A 17,245-nucleotide genomic window follows, 5' to 3' on the forward strand; every position below is an offset into this window, starting at 1 on the left:
TAGACCCTGTCTAAGCTTCTGTACATATATATATCTCCAATGCATTTTTTATGTCGTGCTGAGTGCCTTGGAGTACTGCTCTTCGATCTGTTGGATGAGTTTCTGCATCGAAACAATAGCATACTCGTGTGTAGCGTCGGGGAATTTGTTGCGGTGCAATCCAAACCACTCTAGCGGCGGTGTGGCATTTCCCAATTCTTTCAACCGCGGGGTTTCAATAATCGGTGGTGCCAATGGAACATAGACATACTTGCTATCCTTCGAAACACGCTCAAAACTCTTCTCGATGTCTTTTCTGAGATCTTCTTTTGAGGGCAATTCGTCTGGCTGCTCTGGAAGCTTCTTGACTATGCTGGTTTCTTCTTGTAAGCTTCCTGCTCTCTGGTGAGTATAATCTGTCCGAGAAAGCAAGGCTTTTTTGTGAACAGCGTACATTTCCCTCACGAGATTCACAGACCCTAAGTTCCACCGGATATCCACTGTGCCTCCGAAAGAAGACTGGAAAAGGTACTCCACTATGTTGCTGTTGTACTTTTGGTATGTCCTCATCGATATCATGAACTTTGGAAACGCCAAGATGTTGCCTCCAGAGGCCTTGCGAGCATTCTCAATGAATTCTTGTACTTTGAATTGGGGGATGGACTCGCTTGCTATTCCCAGTGTGGTCGCCAAAGATGCGTTGACGTTACTAAGTCGGATTTCGATCTCATTAGCCACTCCGGAAATGTACTCGTTCTGTAAGAAACTGGCTTTGGACTTATCAACATCAATTACAAGGGTCCGGGTATCGTCAAACGACTGCGGATAAACTTGGAACCTTGTGAAACCAGTGCTGACTTCTATTTTGGTCTCAAGCTTCTTCACCACCTCAAGAATGCGATTACGTGATTCGTTTTCCATGAGATGATCTTTGTTGGAATCCTTCAAAATCTCCGTGTACGACGTTTTGTTTTCTTCCATCATTCTGGACACTGTATTGTAAATGTCGTAGAATTCGGAGGCAGCAAGCGAGGTTAACATAACGTCAGCACTGTCGTACTTGATGAGCACAAAAAGATGATCTTTCGAAATATTAATACCATTTTTTCGATTGAATGCATCCAATCTGAATCCCTCTAAGCTAAAGAATGCAAAATGGTGATTATCAAATGCTGCCTTCAATTGGAGAGACTCTACCCCTCCTGCCAAATGCACTAATGGAATTTCTAGTAGCGGTATCTTCTTGAGCTTCCATTCCACTGATGATGTGACAAAAAGACGCTCTACTTTGACATAGCCACCCAAACGACCTTGAGAACCCACTTCCAAAGTTTGTAAACCAAGTTTAAGCTCATAGAGCCAGTCAGATGATTTTCTTGAGATCGCCCAGGCGCGGTCAACGTCTAAAGTTACAGTACCCAATGCTGCACCAAAATCAACCTCTAACGAAAAATTAGAAATGAGCATCGTAAGCCAAAACGGAATGGCATACGTGGATGAAACTTCTTTGAATTTTGTGTACGTGCTTTTAGCCCCAGCCACGTCCATCTCGTTTGTAACGCTAGGTGTCCGTGTATGGTACTTCTTAGGATACCATATGTCCTTGAATAAATCAAGATCCTGGTATTGCTTCATCTTGATATATCCGTCGATGTCCGTTATCGAGGTTGATGAGACAATTTCGATAGACGGATGGAGCTTTATAACGTTGGAGAACATAATATTATTGATCTCCACAAATCCACTTCTTTCGTCTGAATAGATGTGTTGTAAGGAAGCTGCAATGGGATCTACCTGCGCAATGACATAGATAGAACTAACAGTTTCAATTCCTGTGCATGCAACAATCGATGCCCCATCAAAGACCACAACCGCTGCCACTTTTGCAGTTGGCTCACAACTCAAGGAAAACCTCTGTTTTTCCACAATGAAGCCAAACTGGAAATTAATATCGTTGAGCATTTTCGCAATGCTCTCGTTCAGTCCTCCACCAGTTGGTTCAGTTGAATTTTGGTCATTTGAAACCTTTGGGTTCTCAGTATCGCTGTTGGGCTTGGATGTGCGGAACATCAGCTTTGATGCATCAATAACATCCATCAAAATAGGCACACATGAAGAGTATAACGTGTTATCGGATTGAGACATCAAAATCTCGATCTTAACTGTATGACTCCTCTTCAGTTTCTTGGTGTATTTGTAAAAGACTGCTATCAGAACTGCAGGTGAATGTAACGATAAAGATGGCGGAGATCCAGTGACATCATCTTCTTCTTGCAAACGATAAACAAATACCTTGGCGCCTGCAAACTTGGAAGTGACTTGAATCTTCTTAAATGCACGTGAGCACCTGCTATTTTCTTTTTTCTTGTTCTCAGCCTTGAGTTCTGTCATGAGCTCTCTTCTTCTCCGTTGCGTCCTTGACCTATCATCATAGTATTTTTGTACTGTTGCAACAGATTCAATCGCACGCTCTATGACAATGATGGAATTGGACATAAACCTAACATCCAAAATGTCACCTTTGAGACTGAACCATAAACTCTCACTATCTGTCACAATGTAATTTAATTGCATCTTAGGCATGAAGGCGCGATTAAGGTTATTAAATTCCGACAGCGTGCTGTAGAAACTTGAAGCTGTAGTTCCATTGGCAACTGACAAGTATCCCTCCATCAAAGATAACTTTCCCAAATCTGCCTTTAAAACCGCAAAAAATCGTTCTGTGCCGAGAATAAAACCTGGGTAATCTTTGTGGGGTGTACCAAAAAGCCATCCAATACAGAAGTTGTAGGACAAAACATGAACGGATGAAAAGTGCATTTTCCGTGTTTTTGATGACAAAATAACAGCTTCCTTACTACCTTCCTTTTCGTCGCGTCTTGGTCTAATTTTGCTCAACAGACCCTCATGCATCTTGATTACTCGGGAAAGGCCATCTATTAGCTCTGAAATTTTGAAAACGACAGGGGGACTCAAGCACACCCTAAAATGTTGAGATTCAATCTGTAGCGACCTTGAAGATCGTTCAGTCGTGGACTGTACATCGTTAAGTATCTTGAAAGAAAGGTTCACGTCTAGTAAGGTTGATAATCCGACAGGAAACAGTGCATCTAAGACAATCATACGTGTTTCCCGTAAACTGAACTCGCCCCAAAACGGTACAATATAACATCCTTGATCGTCTGCATCAAGAAGATTGGAAATCTTTGATCGTAAACCCTCGTACTCAATAGTGTAACGACAATGCTCTTTGAGAATGGAGAGGCCACAGTATTTTTGACTGACATTGATGTCTAATGCAAAGTCAAATTTGTTTCGTGACTTTCCTGTGACCTTTTTCTCCTGTTTGATCCCAGAATCAAATTGAGGAACCGATGATTGAAGCATTTTCGCACGCTCAAATATAGCGGGTAGCTGCTTCAAAACTTTATCTGTCACTGGGATTATCAGAGGAATTGTCACTTTAAGATACCCCAAATCTATGCTACTCTTAATCATCCAAAGAGAATCCAATTGTTTTGCGGTAGACTTCAAGCGCATGTTTGTCTGTTCTGTGTGTAGAATTGTCATTTCCAGTAAAACTGCATCACAAGACGTACTCTTGTGAAAATAGTCGAAAGCTAGTGCACCTTGCAGATGGCTCAAGCTGTATTTGCCTCGAGCCAACGCGTAATGGAAGCGAAGAGGACCCAAAAAATCTAAGTACCAGTCAACTTTCTCAACTAAGAAGTTCACAATAAAATTATTCTGGGTGCTTCTTTTCGTGAGATTTTTGTCAGAATTTGGACCCTCGTCCTGTTTCTCGGGTATCAAATTCTTGATCTTCGGCATGTCTTCCTGAAAAAAGGAAGAAATGGTGGAGTCAAGTTTCCCATCTTGGTCAGAAAATTTGAACTCGAAATGTTTGAGACTTCCATTAACAGCCTTACAGGCACCACTCTCCTGGCTCTCAATGAGGGTAACACGAAGTTGTTCAAGCGATATATTGATGTAATCTTGTTCTTCCTTTCCAAATGACACTGTAAATTCTCTGAACTGGTTGCTCATATTGAAACCTGCGTGAGCATACGACTCATAATTGGAGATGTTGTCGTAGGAATAAAGTTCAATAAAGGTGGCGGGCAAATCAATCCGTATATGAAAGAGTTTAAAATTCACCAACAGATGTATCCAAGGTACCATTTCTTCAGGAATGGTTTCTTTTGTTTGACACGCATTGGTTGATTGTTCGCAATTCAGGGACTTGATAACGTTTGAGACCGTATCAAATGTTAGTGAAGAAAAAAGACCATCACAAGCGTCGACGTTGATAAGGAAAGAGTTTTCCTCTTTATATTCAACGCCGTTGATGTCATCCCAAAAGACATCTGACCCCAGATTATCTGAATTCAAAACGACACGAACACCATGAAGAGCCAAATAATCCACAGTTGTACCTGATTGGTTTATATTGAAGCCACCCAGTGTTAACTTGAGAAACAAAAGAGACTTTTTTTCACTCTTCAACTCTTCGCCAAATATATGGCGAAAATAATTGGTTCTCTGAGCTATGCTTCCTTCCCAAGAACGCCAATTTCCAAAATATTCCATCACCTCCTTCAACGCATCTGGTACGCATTTCCATTCCCTGTTCATGAAGCGCAACTTCTCTTCCTCATACGTTGGCAATTCAGACAAAATGCTCCGAAGTTTGGTAACAAGCTTCCAACTGTCATAAAACCTTACATGATCATCACAAGATCTTAAGATTGTTGCAGGCTTAGTAATCACAGCGGGATCATGTTGCATGTTCTTGTCTCTGGCACATGTGGTCAAAGCATGAATCAACTCCCGTCTCCATACTACGGATGTTTCTTTCACTTTGGCAAATTCCTGAAGGCAATCCTTGAAAGCGCTTGTAAGCGATGTTACAAACGATACAGTCCATTGGGCTTGCACTGTCTCCATCGCACATAGCACCTCTCCTATTCCATAGTGAGATATTGCTCCTGAAGGTTGATCTGTTGCACTCCATCCTTCAAAGTCATTGATATGAATGGAAAAAACGGACGTGAAGTAATTGGGATCGTGTACAGACAAGTAAACTTCTTGGACGTGGAATGCTAATGAGGACGACTTTTCTTCAACAAGGTCAATATTTCGTCTAGTTTTGGTTGCAACCGATGAAAAAGCGATTGATGGCTCTATGACAGAAATCGTCACAGCTGGAACGCTAGGAGAAGAACATAGGACCGATGTGATATCCAAAATCGGCTTTTCTGCAATTTTCAAATCAATACTTGGACAAACAAAACGAATGTTGTCAATTGTGGAGAGAGGAATGATAAGTTTCTTCAAGTGATTGATGGCTTCAATCTGGATCATATCAATTAGTGTATCAAGGTCGAGAAATTGCAATTTACTCGCAAACGATGTCATAGACTGTGCGCCTTCAGGAGTGAAAAAAGCATTGACCGCCCCGAGCTCAAATATAAGTGCGTCCGTTTTGTAGCCTGGTCTTATCGGGGTCTGCGGAACAAAGTCATCTTCATAATAATTAACAGTAGGATTTAAATAGTCCAGAGCTTCCAGAATAGCAGAGCTATCTGTATCACTTGCAGCTTCTGATGCAGAATAGCCATCACTTTGCAAGTGTGCCCATTCTCTCGTGAGAGGACTGGACGCCGTAGGCAAGGATATAGTTGGAAAAAGACACCCATAGGCATCCACGTAGATGTCGTCCCTATTTTCTTCAAATAATAGGAACGGAACACGGTGGGTAGGGGCATCACTTCGCCTAACATATCTTTGCTGGAAAATCCTGTGTTCCAACATTTTTGCCTTTTGGCAAAAGTTTGTAAACGTGAGAGAGGTCTTTAAGTAAGCTTGGTGCATAGTTTCATCATCTTCATTCACCACTTTGACTTCAATCTCCGGAAGACTCAAGACAATTTTGTCTGAGTATCTGTAGTTTGCGATGTCATTGAATCCGACTAAAATATCAATCAAGGACACATGTAAATACGTATTCTCAATTCCAGTGAAGATCTTGAGAGAAATTTCAGGGCAGCGGAACGAATAATTAGCGAGATCGTAAACCGTAGGCGTGGTGTAAATCAAAGTGTTCTCAAGGTCTTTGTAACCGAATACAAAATTTTGAAACACAGACTTCAATCCAACTAGGAAGAGCGGATCGCTATCTATTTTTATTGCTCCGCTAGAGAAATCCCATTTGCAATGATAGGTAAGCGTTTCTGGGGCAAGACCAAACATTCTATGGGTATGGACACTAAAACCATCGATTGTGATGTCAGGCTTTTGTTTCAGTACCGATTCTCTGTAAACAGCCGTGTTCCAAATGTCAACTTTCTGAGATTCTTCCGACTTGCACCCAAAACCTTGGGCCGTGCTAAAATCTGCCTGAAGGTCCATATAATAATTCGTCAAGTGGATATCCACATCCAAACTACTGAATTCAAGACCGATATGACGTTGGTGGTCGTAGATATTGCAGGGCAATATGATGAGGCCTCCCCGCACCAGAAAAGTGAACAAAACATTGAGATCGTTCTCTGTTTTGAGCATTTTCCAGTAATCCGGAGTAGTCTCGAATTCTGTATCCGCGGAAGAATCATCATCTGATCTGTCTGGGTTATTTCCATGATGCAAAGTGCTTGAGTATTCTTCAAATGTCTTGAAGTGCTTGAAGTCCCCAAAGTAGTTTTCTCTGAACGTGAATAAGTAGCGAATGAGATATCCAAAGAATACGAGCGTGACATTATCTCCAATTGCATTGATAACCGCAAAGTTATTCTGGTGAACCTCAATAGAATTATAGTAATTGTAGTAACCTGAGATCTCAAATGCCTCAGTGCTCCCCATCTTTTTTCGGCCATGCATAAATGCGCTAACAGTGTGCCATGAAGGTACTTCCAAGTCAAGTTCGAGTGACGTGGTGTTAATTTTGAAGTCGATTTTGGAGCTCTTAGAAAACTGGCCCAACATTGGTATTATGAAAGAAATGTTCAACAATGAACCGCTAAAACGAAGATACTTATTTGTATCAAAGTCCAACGGATCATTGATGATGTTGTGGTCGTTCACGTTGAAGTACAACTTATAGTCCTCTACACTCCAGTTCAAGCGATACTCAAAAGGCCGAAAGTATTCGTATGGCGCGGGTTCGCCCGATGCAAAGTCTGATACAACATCGTTGATTAGGAAAGCATGCTCGCGGAGGAAAAAGAACAAGCCGTTCTTCGTTTTGTTGTTGAAGGTCCACACGCATTTGCCGTTCCACTGCAAGGGAAATCCAATATCACAGTCTAAAGTGTGTTCGTCGGCCATGAAAAGAACGTCGTGATTGACTGAAGACCGCACTTCAGGTTTTGACATGAAAATGGACAACGTGTTTGGCCAGCCTTTCTCACTGGCAATATACGATGTGAAAGAAGAGATTTTCGACTCCAGAGCAAGCTTGAACTCAAGCCAGCCGAACGGGCGGGTGATTTTCTGCCTCTTGGGACCCTGTGCGGCTAAATCACTTTTATCCTTACTGAATTCTCTTGTGGGCAAGCGAAAAACAAGCTCGTCCTGAACAAAAACTTGAAGTCGGAACCCCGCATATGTTCTTGGCCGTCCAGGGTCTTCGCATACAACTGTAGCCTCGCTATCACGCGAAAGAGACGGGAAGAGCATGGTTTGGATTGGACCCCGCTGTCTGTCTGCCCATGAACCGTAGTGGATAGTAGCGAGCGACAAGTAAACATCTACACCAAACTGTGGTGGAGGTTCTTTCGGTCCGTCACCGTGCAATCCGGGAGTGTCAAAAAAGTAAACCACACGGGTCAGAGCAGAGTCTAGGATCATGCTATATTTGGCATACTCCTCAATGTCGGTGATTTCCACCACGCGCTCATCCTCTATGGCATCAACATAGCGGCGCAAGCCGTGCCACTCAAACGAATTGGTGTCTTTCTTGTGAGAGCGATGTGGAATGAGGCGGGCGAGAAACCGGCGGACACGGTGTTTGCGTTCTGCCTTGGTCACGGGCGCCTGCGGTTCGGCCAGCGAGTACCGCGTTGGGTCGTAAGTCACGTTGGGTTTTAATACAACCTGGAATTTTTCCATTGTCACGTCGACAGATGTACGGAAAAGGTCTTGGGGGCATGGAGGTTGGCACACGTCTAGAAGCGCGGTGGCCGAATGGAACGACGCACACATAATCGACGGAGTTGTGGCATTGCCCAAGATGACTGCACCCTTTTTGATTTGCATTTGCACGGGGAGCACGCTCAACCAGAAATCGAGCGACAGGTGCGCCTCTGTGTCCGCCAAGGTGGCAGAAGACAGCGACGAGAACTCGTCCTTGGCGTCTGTACGTGCCAACGCCTCGACGATGTTTGTGTAGGCCTGGGTTCTGTTGTAGACGAAAACCTCGAGGCCATCCACATAGAGCTGAAGACTGGTCGACAAGCGTTTGTTCTGCTCCGGAGACATGCCGCTGCTTTCGTCCGGCGAATCTTCTTGAGCAAAGAGATAAGCAGGGAGTCTCGGAAGACGCACCAACCAGTAGCGCCATGTGAGATGCATGCGGATGATGGAGATTGTATTATCTTGGGTGATGATAACGACATTGCGGGCAGCAATACGTCCGCCAAGCGGCGACACACGGAACGACCCAATGGATATTCGGACCTTGTGCTTGCGCCACACCCAAAGTCGTAGAAGGTGTGTTAACACGAACCCCACGAGGCGAGGAAAGTAAAAGACAAACCCAACGCTGAGCACAAGCAATAAGATCCAGTTGGCCAAGTATATCCAGCTGGATGCCGCGGAGCCGTAGCCCAGAACCAGGATACTGAGAAGGTAGATGGCCATGTGTTGTTGTGGCTTGTTTTCTGTTGAATGGGTGTAGTAGTGACTGTTGCAGATGTGTGCGCGCTACTGATTAAGAGATGGACCCGACTATGGGGAAAGAGGATATATATTCGAGGCAAGTTCGATTCCACGGCTGGTGTGTTTCTGGTCTCTCTGGCCTAGTATGATGATAAGTGGCTTTGCGGGTTTTTGGGTTTCCTTCTGAAGTTACAATCGCGCAGAGTATTGACGTCTGCTATGCGCTTAATATAGTTGATTAGCCACTAGCCAAATAGCAGACTGCCATGGAAATCTGTTAGATGAAGCTGTATTTGCTATGAACGGATGTCATGACCTAACTGACTTGACCTAACTGACTTGACTCAACTGACTGACTTGTTGTAAATGACAGTTTCTGTCAACAATGACTGCAAGTGTGAGGATGACAACAATAAGTCAGATAACTGGGGCTATATGTGCTTGTCTAACTCGAATGATTATGAAGGATTTCCTCTGCAAAACATCACGGACTTCTCTGTGTTCTCACAGTTGGTAAGGTGTATACCTTCATATGTATTCATTTTCTACCTAACATCTACTTCGAAGGATGTTTGAGAACATATGCACCTGATAGGGATATTCCTTGTTATGGATCTTTCTCATCGTTCGAACCTCGACCGGGTAGTGGTAAAGCTATTCTTTCTTCAATGGGTAGGCCAGACCGTTCCTTTATGAGTGCTTGACTTCAATGTTCATCTACCAAAGATGTTCATCTACCAAAGGATGGCTATTAAGTATTCACTTTTCCCTCTCTAATAATTCACGAGTGGACTACAGCTTTTGCTATATCTCTGCTGTTTTGAAATAGCAAGAATTAATGTCCCGTAAGTGACAACTATCAAACGATCTTACCGAATCCTTGAAATGCTATATTTATCGTTGCATGATTGTAATTACGCTACTAGTTACTTGCCATTTCGGTTGAAGTATCTTTTCCACTAGGCTCCAGTTTATTTAGAGTTATACATGTATTGGGCCATTCATGATCGATTGTACTGAAAGTTTAAATTGAGTACTATAAGGTATCTGAGAACCTTCTTATAACGGAAATTACATTTGCTATGTATTGAACATATTGAGTAGCATCAATAATAAGGAACATGTCTTCGAAGAAGGTAGTTTTATTTCCTGCCAACAAATATAACATTGATGTCGAGATTCTAACAAATGAGTAACAAAGACCAAAGTTCAAATAGTTTGCATGCATTGACAAAACTACAACCTACAAGAGGCTATCGTTATAAATATCTGTTCTCTATGTACACTCGATACTATTGGATAGTCACAATCTGTGCTTTGATGAGTTGTTGGAAGTTTCGTGATACGAGTTTCGTAAAGTCATAACGTCGGATCTCATTTATTGGTCAAAGAGCCAGAGGGCCGGCCTCTTCCACCAAGAAGATTCACGCCGACCTTTTTCTTTCTCCTGCTTCTCCAACGCCAATAGCTCCTTATCATAAACGGTTTGTCCTGTGAAAATATCAATCTCTTCCACACGAAGATAGAACTTCTTCCACAGGCGGGTGTATGTTTTATGGCCCACGTAGCAAACGAGAGTAAATGGAACACAGGCGTAGTTCTGGAAGAAGTTCGACACATCGGCTTTTCCTGCTGGGAAGAGTGCCACCCAGAACTGCCCTGCAAGAATCAAGATGTTCACGATGATGGAGTACCACGAGCCCCATATGCCCGTGTAGGAGACAAACCCAAGCGAGCTCAAAGGCACATTGTGGTGGCGGAGTGTCGCTCTCCAACGCAAGTGGCAGATGCAGAGAGAGGGCCATACAAAAACGACCGAGAGGGCAGCAATGGACAAAAGCCAGTTGAAAACCACATCCTGGTGGCCGTAGGAGGCGATAAACGCAAACGCAGCGGCCAAGATCGATATGACCCAAGCTCGTAAGGGCCTGCCGTGGCGATCCACATAGTCAAGCCATTTTGGAGCAAGACCCTGCTGGGCCAAAGAACGCAACAAGCGAGACAGCGAGTACATTGCAGCGGTAGCCACAGAAAGCACCGAATTTAAAATGACAGCATTGACAATGTGTGGCACAACCTTCACACCATGGATGTCTGCGGCCAAGACATACGGCGAAGCACTTGTGGCCAGCTGTCCCGAGCCCATGAGTCTGGGCGAGTCGTATGGGACAAGCAAACTGACAATGAGCAAGGTCCCCACGTAGAAGAACACCACACGCAAAAACACAAGACGGATGGCCATGACCAAGGCGGCCCGTGGACGTCTCAACTCGGAAACAGACAAGGCCAAGAACTCTGTTCCGCCCATGGAGAAAGATGCAGTGGCAAAGGCCTTGACCAAGCCCTTGAAAGAGGTGAAGGCACCTGGATCGCGCCAGTACTTCCCGCCAATGTAGCCCAGGGACGATGCACCCAAGTCGACACATAAGCCCATGATGAAAAACCCGGTGAGCATGGCGAGTTTAATGGAGTTCATGACAAACTCGGCATCGCCGTAGCCCCGCACGCCGAAAGCGTTGATGGCGCAGATGGCAACGAAGAAAATGGCAACAAACACATCCGAGTTGATGCTGGTGTTCCAGAACTTGATGGTCATGGCTGCGGTGACCAACTCTAGAGAAATGGCCGTCACCCACAGAAGATAGTAGTTCCAGCCCAATGCAAAGGCCACGGAGTCGTCGATGAACCTGCGGTACCACTCGGTGAAGCCCGCCTCCAGCTCCGTATATGCCACCGCCAACTCGCCAACAGAGCACATGGTGCAAATACACATGATACCCACGACTGCGTAAGCAATCAACACAGAGAGAGGACCGCCCATTCTCAATTTGGACGCTGAGCCGACCAAAAGACCCGTTCCCAAGCCACTGCTGAGCGCTATAACCGCCATATGCGACATGCGCAACTGCTTGACTCGACGGTCGGAGCCTTCACGGAAAGAGTCCCGCAAAGCAGACCAGTGGCGGCCGAAAGGCTTGTTGGCATGGTTCCCGGCCTGCCGAAGTTCATGGATCTCTTTGAACTCGCTGGACTCGTTGTCTTTTTCCAGCATGAAAGAAAGTAGTATGATGGTGGGTCATAGTTAGCCAAGCCAGAAATGCCACTCATCGATTGCAAAATGCCATAGCTTCTGCACACACTGCAGGAAGATGCGTCTCGCCGTTTGTTCGGTGCAGGCTGCAGCTGACTCAGAGGCGATGCATTGTCAAGAGGAGATGGGTCCACAATGGAAAGCGGGGGCGAAAGGGGATGGTGAAAAAGTTTTGGCTGTTTTCGCATGACGAAGGTAACGTTAGGAGTGAAGCATTTTGGGTGGGTTGTCGTGCTAACATGCAGGGGCATCACAGCATGTTCTGCTTGGCCTTAATATGGCTATCATGCACTACTTTTCAAATAGCCGTACAGCTAGGGAATTTTGTGGTTTGGAAGCTTTTGAGCCTGTAGGCTACATGCTTTCGGCTGATATGATTTGCTTTTGGGCTCCGCTGATCAAATATTGGGGGTCTTATCATATTGCACATGTAATGCCGCAGCTTCAGAACATTGGTACTTATTACAGTTAGGTATTGCCGCCTCATCTGTGAAGCCTGATTGGATGGCGGTATGAATTATTCTGTGCTACTTTATAGAACTTACCCTTTGACTCAAGATTGTGTTCGCTTATTATAATGAGAAAACATTTGCAATATAGGACAGACTCGCGCAAAAAATGAGAAATAGACAAGAGTAAAAATCAGTTTCCAATCAAAATACCAACACGAGGACTATAGAGATAATAAAAAGACCATAGCATAATACCAACATAATGACAACCCAAAATTGTATTTCTTTGTGTTCCAGTCCAAGCTTTATAGAATCTGAGCCAGTGCGACAATAATCAGTGGGGTGTTACATGTGCCAACACATACAGAGAAGAAGAAATTTAATGTAAATAGCAAACAACAAAGCAATCCAAGTGTGAAGGAAAAAATTTAAAGAGCAAAACCATGTAGCGATCTAAATAAAATGATCTTCAGCTTTTGGTCATTCTTCCTATCGTCCGGCACATAAATGTATACGTATTTGTGCGTAAGATAAACAAATACTTTCCTACTATTCTTCTTCTTCATGTCCACCAACCACTTATCGGCAATCCTAGACCAGGAGAACAACTTTAAGAATGTTAAAAGCAAGCAGAGGCCAAACAATGAAAATGTCCGAACAAACTCCAAAAGACAGGCGGCCCCGATCTCTACTCAGGCAGACAAGAGAACAAGAATCCCTTTGGGCGGTAAAGATCTGAACACCGTGATCCCTACTTTACAGAGATCCAAATCCTCTCTCCAATCGGGCCAGCAGCCTTTGCAAGCGACCAGACTAAGGCAACAGGGTCCTTCCTTGCCCAGACAGCCCCTTTTGCAGAAATCCAACTCTTCTTTGGGCTTCACCCCTCGAAGCAGCATAGCAAACACCAAGAGTGAGAGAAGCAAAGGTAGCAAGCTTCCCCCAGACGAGGCATCCAGAGAAAAGGAGCTTGTTCCTCGTTTCGCAACCGATGACCTCAAAAAATCCACTTATACCCCATTACCTCCACTTGGAACGTCTCTCCGCGAGACGCTTTCGGAGAATACTGCGCAATTGCATGCTAAACATGTGCCAATGGCTGGCCGTAGCGGAGATCCTAAAAAGAGAAACAAGGGCCAGCTGGCGCACGAAGCAGAACACGAGCAGCTTTTAGACCAGCTCGCTGAAGAAGGGATTGACACGGTTTCTCAACAAGATATGCCTGTTCCCGAGTACGTGCCTTTTGATGTCCCCAAGTTGAGAGAAGAAGATCTTGAGTTTCTCCGCACAGGTGCCAGACCTGTGACGGCGTTCAAGGAGTGGTCTGATTCGGAAAACGAAAGCGACGACGACATGGAGAACCTTGCGCTCCAGAAAGATCTCGAGGCACAGGGCCCGGTGGGCTTGAGCACCGAAGAGTTGAACGATATTCTCGACTTTTAGCTGGCATTTACCTATTTACATCTATCATTTTACATATATACGGAAGGCGGATTATTACTGTGTAGTGCACTCGGGTACACTTTCGTGATGGTGCTCCGACTCCTGTGGTTTGTCACATTCGTAGTCTGGAAGGGCTTCTTTGCGGGCTATGGTGAAGTCAGCCACATATTGGATATTGGCGCCGGGCAAGGCATCGCTGGGCACTTTTTGTTTGCGTGCGCCAGCCTTGTCTTTGAGATCCGAGGGGAGCAAGTTTGAAAGCTTCATCACGTCGTTTTTCTCCAAAAACCAGTTGTCTTCGGGGAATTCGATCTCCACCTCCACATACATATCGCCCTTTTTCGGGCCCGTGCTGAACCAGCTGCTGCGTGATTTAACGGGCATTCCTTCTCCTTTAATCTTGAGATAATCGCCAGGACGAAGCACTTTTCCCCGTGGCGTGCTTAAATGTATGGCTCTTCCATCCAAATGGGTAGTGATCACTTTTGAAAATCCACAGAGTGCCTCCACCAACGGGATCTTGTGCTTGACAAACAAGTCGTCGTCCTTGCGAACAAACCTTTCATGTTCTTTGCAGTGCACCGTCAAAACGACGTCGCCTGTCTGCTTTCCTGGGCTTTGGTCCGCTTCACCCTTCAAGACAATGGAATCGCCCGATCGCGAGCCCGGAGCAATCTCAAACTCCAAGATTTTCGTTTCCTCTTGCAACTTTTCGCCCTGGCACAGCTTGCACCTGTCTTTTGTCCGCAACACCTTTCCTGTGCCCTTGCATGTTTCACAGTCCACATGGAACTGCGACGCTAGACCTGGACCGACCCGCTTGATTTTTGTCGTGTATCCCTGGCCATCGCAGGCACCGCATACTTTGGCTGCCGCCTTTTTCCGGGCGCCTGTGCCCTGGCACGTAGAACACAAGATGTTTCGAGTAGAGGTGATTTTCACCACCTTGCCCACATACAAGTCTTCAAGCGTCACATCCACATCCATGTGAGCATCATCTGTACGGCCTGGCGCTGGTCTTTGCTGCCGAGGTCCATTGTCGTTCATGTGGCTGAAAAAATTGTAAAAGTCGTCGCCTCCGTATTCCTGGGACCCATAGCCGTTGAACGGGTTGCTGTCGAACCCGCCCATTCCTGTCGCGGCACCATCGGTGGTTCCGTACAAGTCGTAGTCCAGCCGCTTGTCGTCATCGATCAAGATCTCGTATGCGTGGCTGATTTCTTTGAACTTGAGCTCTGCCTCTTCTCGCTCGTCTTCGGAAACCTTGTCCGGATGGTAGCGAAGCGCGAGCTTTCTGTATGCCTTTTTGATTTCACTCGTAGACGCCGAGGATTCCACCTCGAGAATTTCATAGAGATCGATCGCCATGTTTGGTGACGGATGCTATTTTTTCTTTTCTTCACCTGTTTCTATGTGAAGTGTCGGGACTGCAGATTGCGCACAACACCTGGTGTATTTTCTTCGTGTGGGCAGCAAAATATGGGGATTCAGCGGGAAGCGAAACGGCACTGGGAAGAGGAGAAAAAAAATAGGCCCGACAAAGTAAAAACAAAAAAATTACGACGTGGACAGGATTCGAACCTGCGAGAGCAGAGCTCATGAGGAGGTGCTGATAAACCTGCACCTCACGCCTTAACCACTCGGCCACCACATCCTAATTGAAGGAAGAAAATAAAAAGGCTAATATCATGGGCGTATCTTTGTTTGATTTATTTTCGTGCTGCAGCATTAATGACAGATATAGGAGGAACTCTTGTGACATTTTATGCACTGGATTTCTTTATGTGATATGGGATAGCTGATCGAGTACAACTCAATTGGAAATAGATGGTTTCGTGACCCTACTTGAACGCAAATCGGCGACAAACCACACAAATGAATACAAGAGCAACAGATACCGCAGATTGTTTCAAGAAGACTAGTACCGAAATTATGAATACAATTATGAGGCACGAGAATGAGATATCTGGAATTGGCATGCTACGTTTGTTCTTTAAACCAGTTATTTTTTTTTATCTCGGAATCAACCTTTTCCTAAACTTTTGATGATGATTATCGTTATCTACCTGTTCATCTGCCTTTCGGTAATGTCTTCTTTCAGCAAGTCTCTACTTATCCTGGTAGCTGTCCTAATAATAACTGCAGGACTATCTCCCTGCACACATGCAGTACACAGCCACCAAATGGCTCCACCAAGAAATCCCCTTAGCAAAGGTCTATGGAGCGACATAAAGAAAATAGCAGCTCAACCAAAAGTGGTTGGTGTGGACACGGAGACAGCTTAAACAAATCGCTACTGAAACCCAAAGAAAGAGACCCGTCCCTATATGACCTGACATGAGAGGGCGCGGCCTGCATAATGAGGCGTCGTGTTCATGAACATTCCCAAAATACCACTGGGTAACTTTACTTTCTCGAAGTTATCTTCATTTCCATTCAACAAACAATCATCAATTATGGTATGTGTGCCGCCACAGGCGCAAAAGTGCCATTGAAAGGACAATGCTTTGCTTTACACGGCAGAAGCATTGTGAATTTCGGGTTTTATCGGAAGACTCCATACTAACCAGCTATAGTCTAGATCAGGGTACGTTTGACACCAAAAGACCGTTGCTTACTTTGCGCAATTGGGCTTTGCAAAAGCTTTTCGACCTCTCTTTATACTAACTGTTTCAGTGTTGCTGTTGCCGACGAATCATTGGCCGCTTTCAACGATTTGAAGTTGGGCAAGAAGTTCAAGTTCATCATTTTCGCTTTGAACGACAAGAAAACCGAAATCATCGTGGAGGAAACCTCCAGCAATGAAGACTACGACGCTTTCTTGGAGAAGTTGCCAGAAAACGAGTGCAAGTATGCCATCTACGACTTTGAGTACGACATTGGCGGAGGCGAAGGAAAGAGATCCAAGATTGTTTTCTTCACCTGGTCTCCTGACACTGCTCCAATCAGATCCAAGATGGTGTACGCCTCTTCGAAGGACGCATTGAGAAGATCGTTGAACGGTGTTGCTGCCGACATTCAAGGTACTGACTTCTCCGAGGTTGCTTACGAGACCGTTTTGGAGAGAGTCAGCAGAGGAGCAGGCTCTCACTAAGTAGATTTCTGAGAATCGATGATCCACGAGATGATGTAGAACCGAGAGTAAAAGAACAGAAGAAGATCGATGCATATATGAGCATTCGATCATTGGGGAGAGATGCCCAAACATGCTTAATGACAAGGACACCTAGGCTATATTATTTGCTTGACTCTCAAGAAGTTGACGGTTATCGGCTTGACCTGCCGAAAGCTGACCGGCAAACCTTCGGCATACACAAGAAGCCCAGATACGCTTTGAAATTAAATTATCATGAATAATCATTCAGCAAAGTCAAACTTCAATACATTTACAGCATGGTTTTTA

At 44.9% G+C, this 17,245-nt stretch overlaps 5 protein-coding genes and 1 non-coding gene across 6 annotated transcripts; 2 read left to right on the forward strand and 4 right to left on the reverse strand. All coding sequences in view use genetic code 12, as the record gives it.

Moving 5' to 3' along the window:
* Nucleotides 1-48: 48 nt before the first annotated feature.
* Nucleotides 49-8,838, reverse strand: FOB63_002821 (uncharacterized protein; the record flags this gene model as incomplete). Its single annotated transcript, XM_002616119.2, has 1 exon — nucleotides 49-8,838. One exon carries the CDS (start codon nucleotides 8,836-8,838, stop codon nucleotides 49-51), a length of 8,790 nt encoding a protein of 2,929 aa, XP_002616165.2.
* Nucleotides 8,839-10,234: 1,396 nt separating this feature from the next.
* Nucleotides 10,235-11,908, reverse strand: FOB63_002822 (Amino acid permease family protein; the record flags this gene model as incomplete). The annotated part of the gene is made up of 1 exon (XM_002616118.2): nucleotides 10,235-11,908. One exon carries the CDS (start codon nucleotides 11,906-11,908, stop codon nucleotides 10,235-10,237), a length of 1,674 nt encoding a protein of 557 aa, XP_002616164.2.
* Nucleotides 11,909-12,963: 1,055 nt separating this feature from the next.
* On the forward strand, nucleotides 12,964-13,842 carry FOB63_002823 (uncharacterized protein; the record flags this gene model as incomplete). The annotated part of the gene is made up of 1 exon (XM_002616117.2): nucleotides 12,964-13,842. One exon carries the CDS (start codon nucleotides 12,964-12,966, stop codon nucleotides 13,840-13,842), a length of 879 nt encoding a protein of 292 aa, XP_002616163.2.
* A 54-nt stretch (nucleotides 13,843-13,896) lies between these two features.
* FOB63_002824 (uncharacterized protein) lies at nucleotides 13,897-15,210 on the reverse strand (the record flags this gene model as incomplete). The annotated part of the gene is made up of 1 exon (XM_002616116.2): nucleotides 13,897-15,210. One exon carries the CDS (start codon nucleotides 15,208-15,210, stop codon nucleotides 13,897-13,899), a length of 1,314 nt encoding a protein of 437 aa, XP_002616162.2.
* A 192-nt stretch (nucleotides 15,211-15,402) lies between these two features.
* On the reverse strand, nucleotides 15,403-15,496 carry FOB63_005578. Its single transcript has one exon. It is a non-coding gene; the product is annotated as a tRNA-Leu (tRNA).
* Nucleotides 15,497-16,298: 802 nt separating this feature from the next.
* Nucleotides 16,299-16,936, forward strand: COF1 (cofilin; the record flags this gene model as incomplete). Its single annotated transcript, XM_066102277.1, has 2 exons — nucleotides 16,299-16,301; nucleotides 16,424-16,936. The coding sequence occupies 2 exons, from the start codon at nucleotides 16,299-16,301 to the stop codon at nucleotides 16,934-16,936; spliced, it is 516 nt and encodes a 171-aa protein (XP_065958420.1).
* Between the last annotated feature and the right edge of the window lie 309 nt (nucleotides 16,937-17,245).

Source organism: Clavispora lusitaniae (genome assembly GCF_014636115.1).
Source record: "Clavispora lusitaniae strain FDAARGOS_655 chromosome Unknown tig00000078_pilon, whole genome shotgun sequence".
NCBI lineage: Eukaryota > Fungi > Ascomycota > Pichiomycetes > Serinales > Metschnikowiaceae > Clavispora > Clavispora lusitaniae.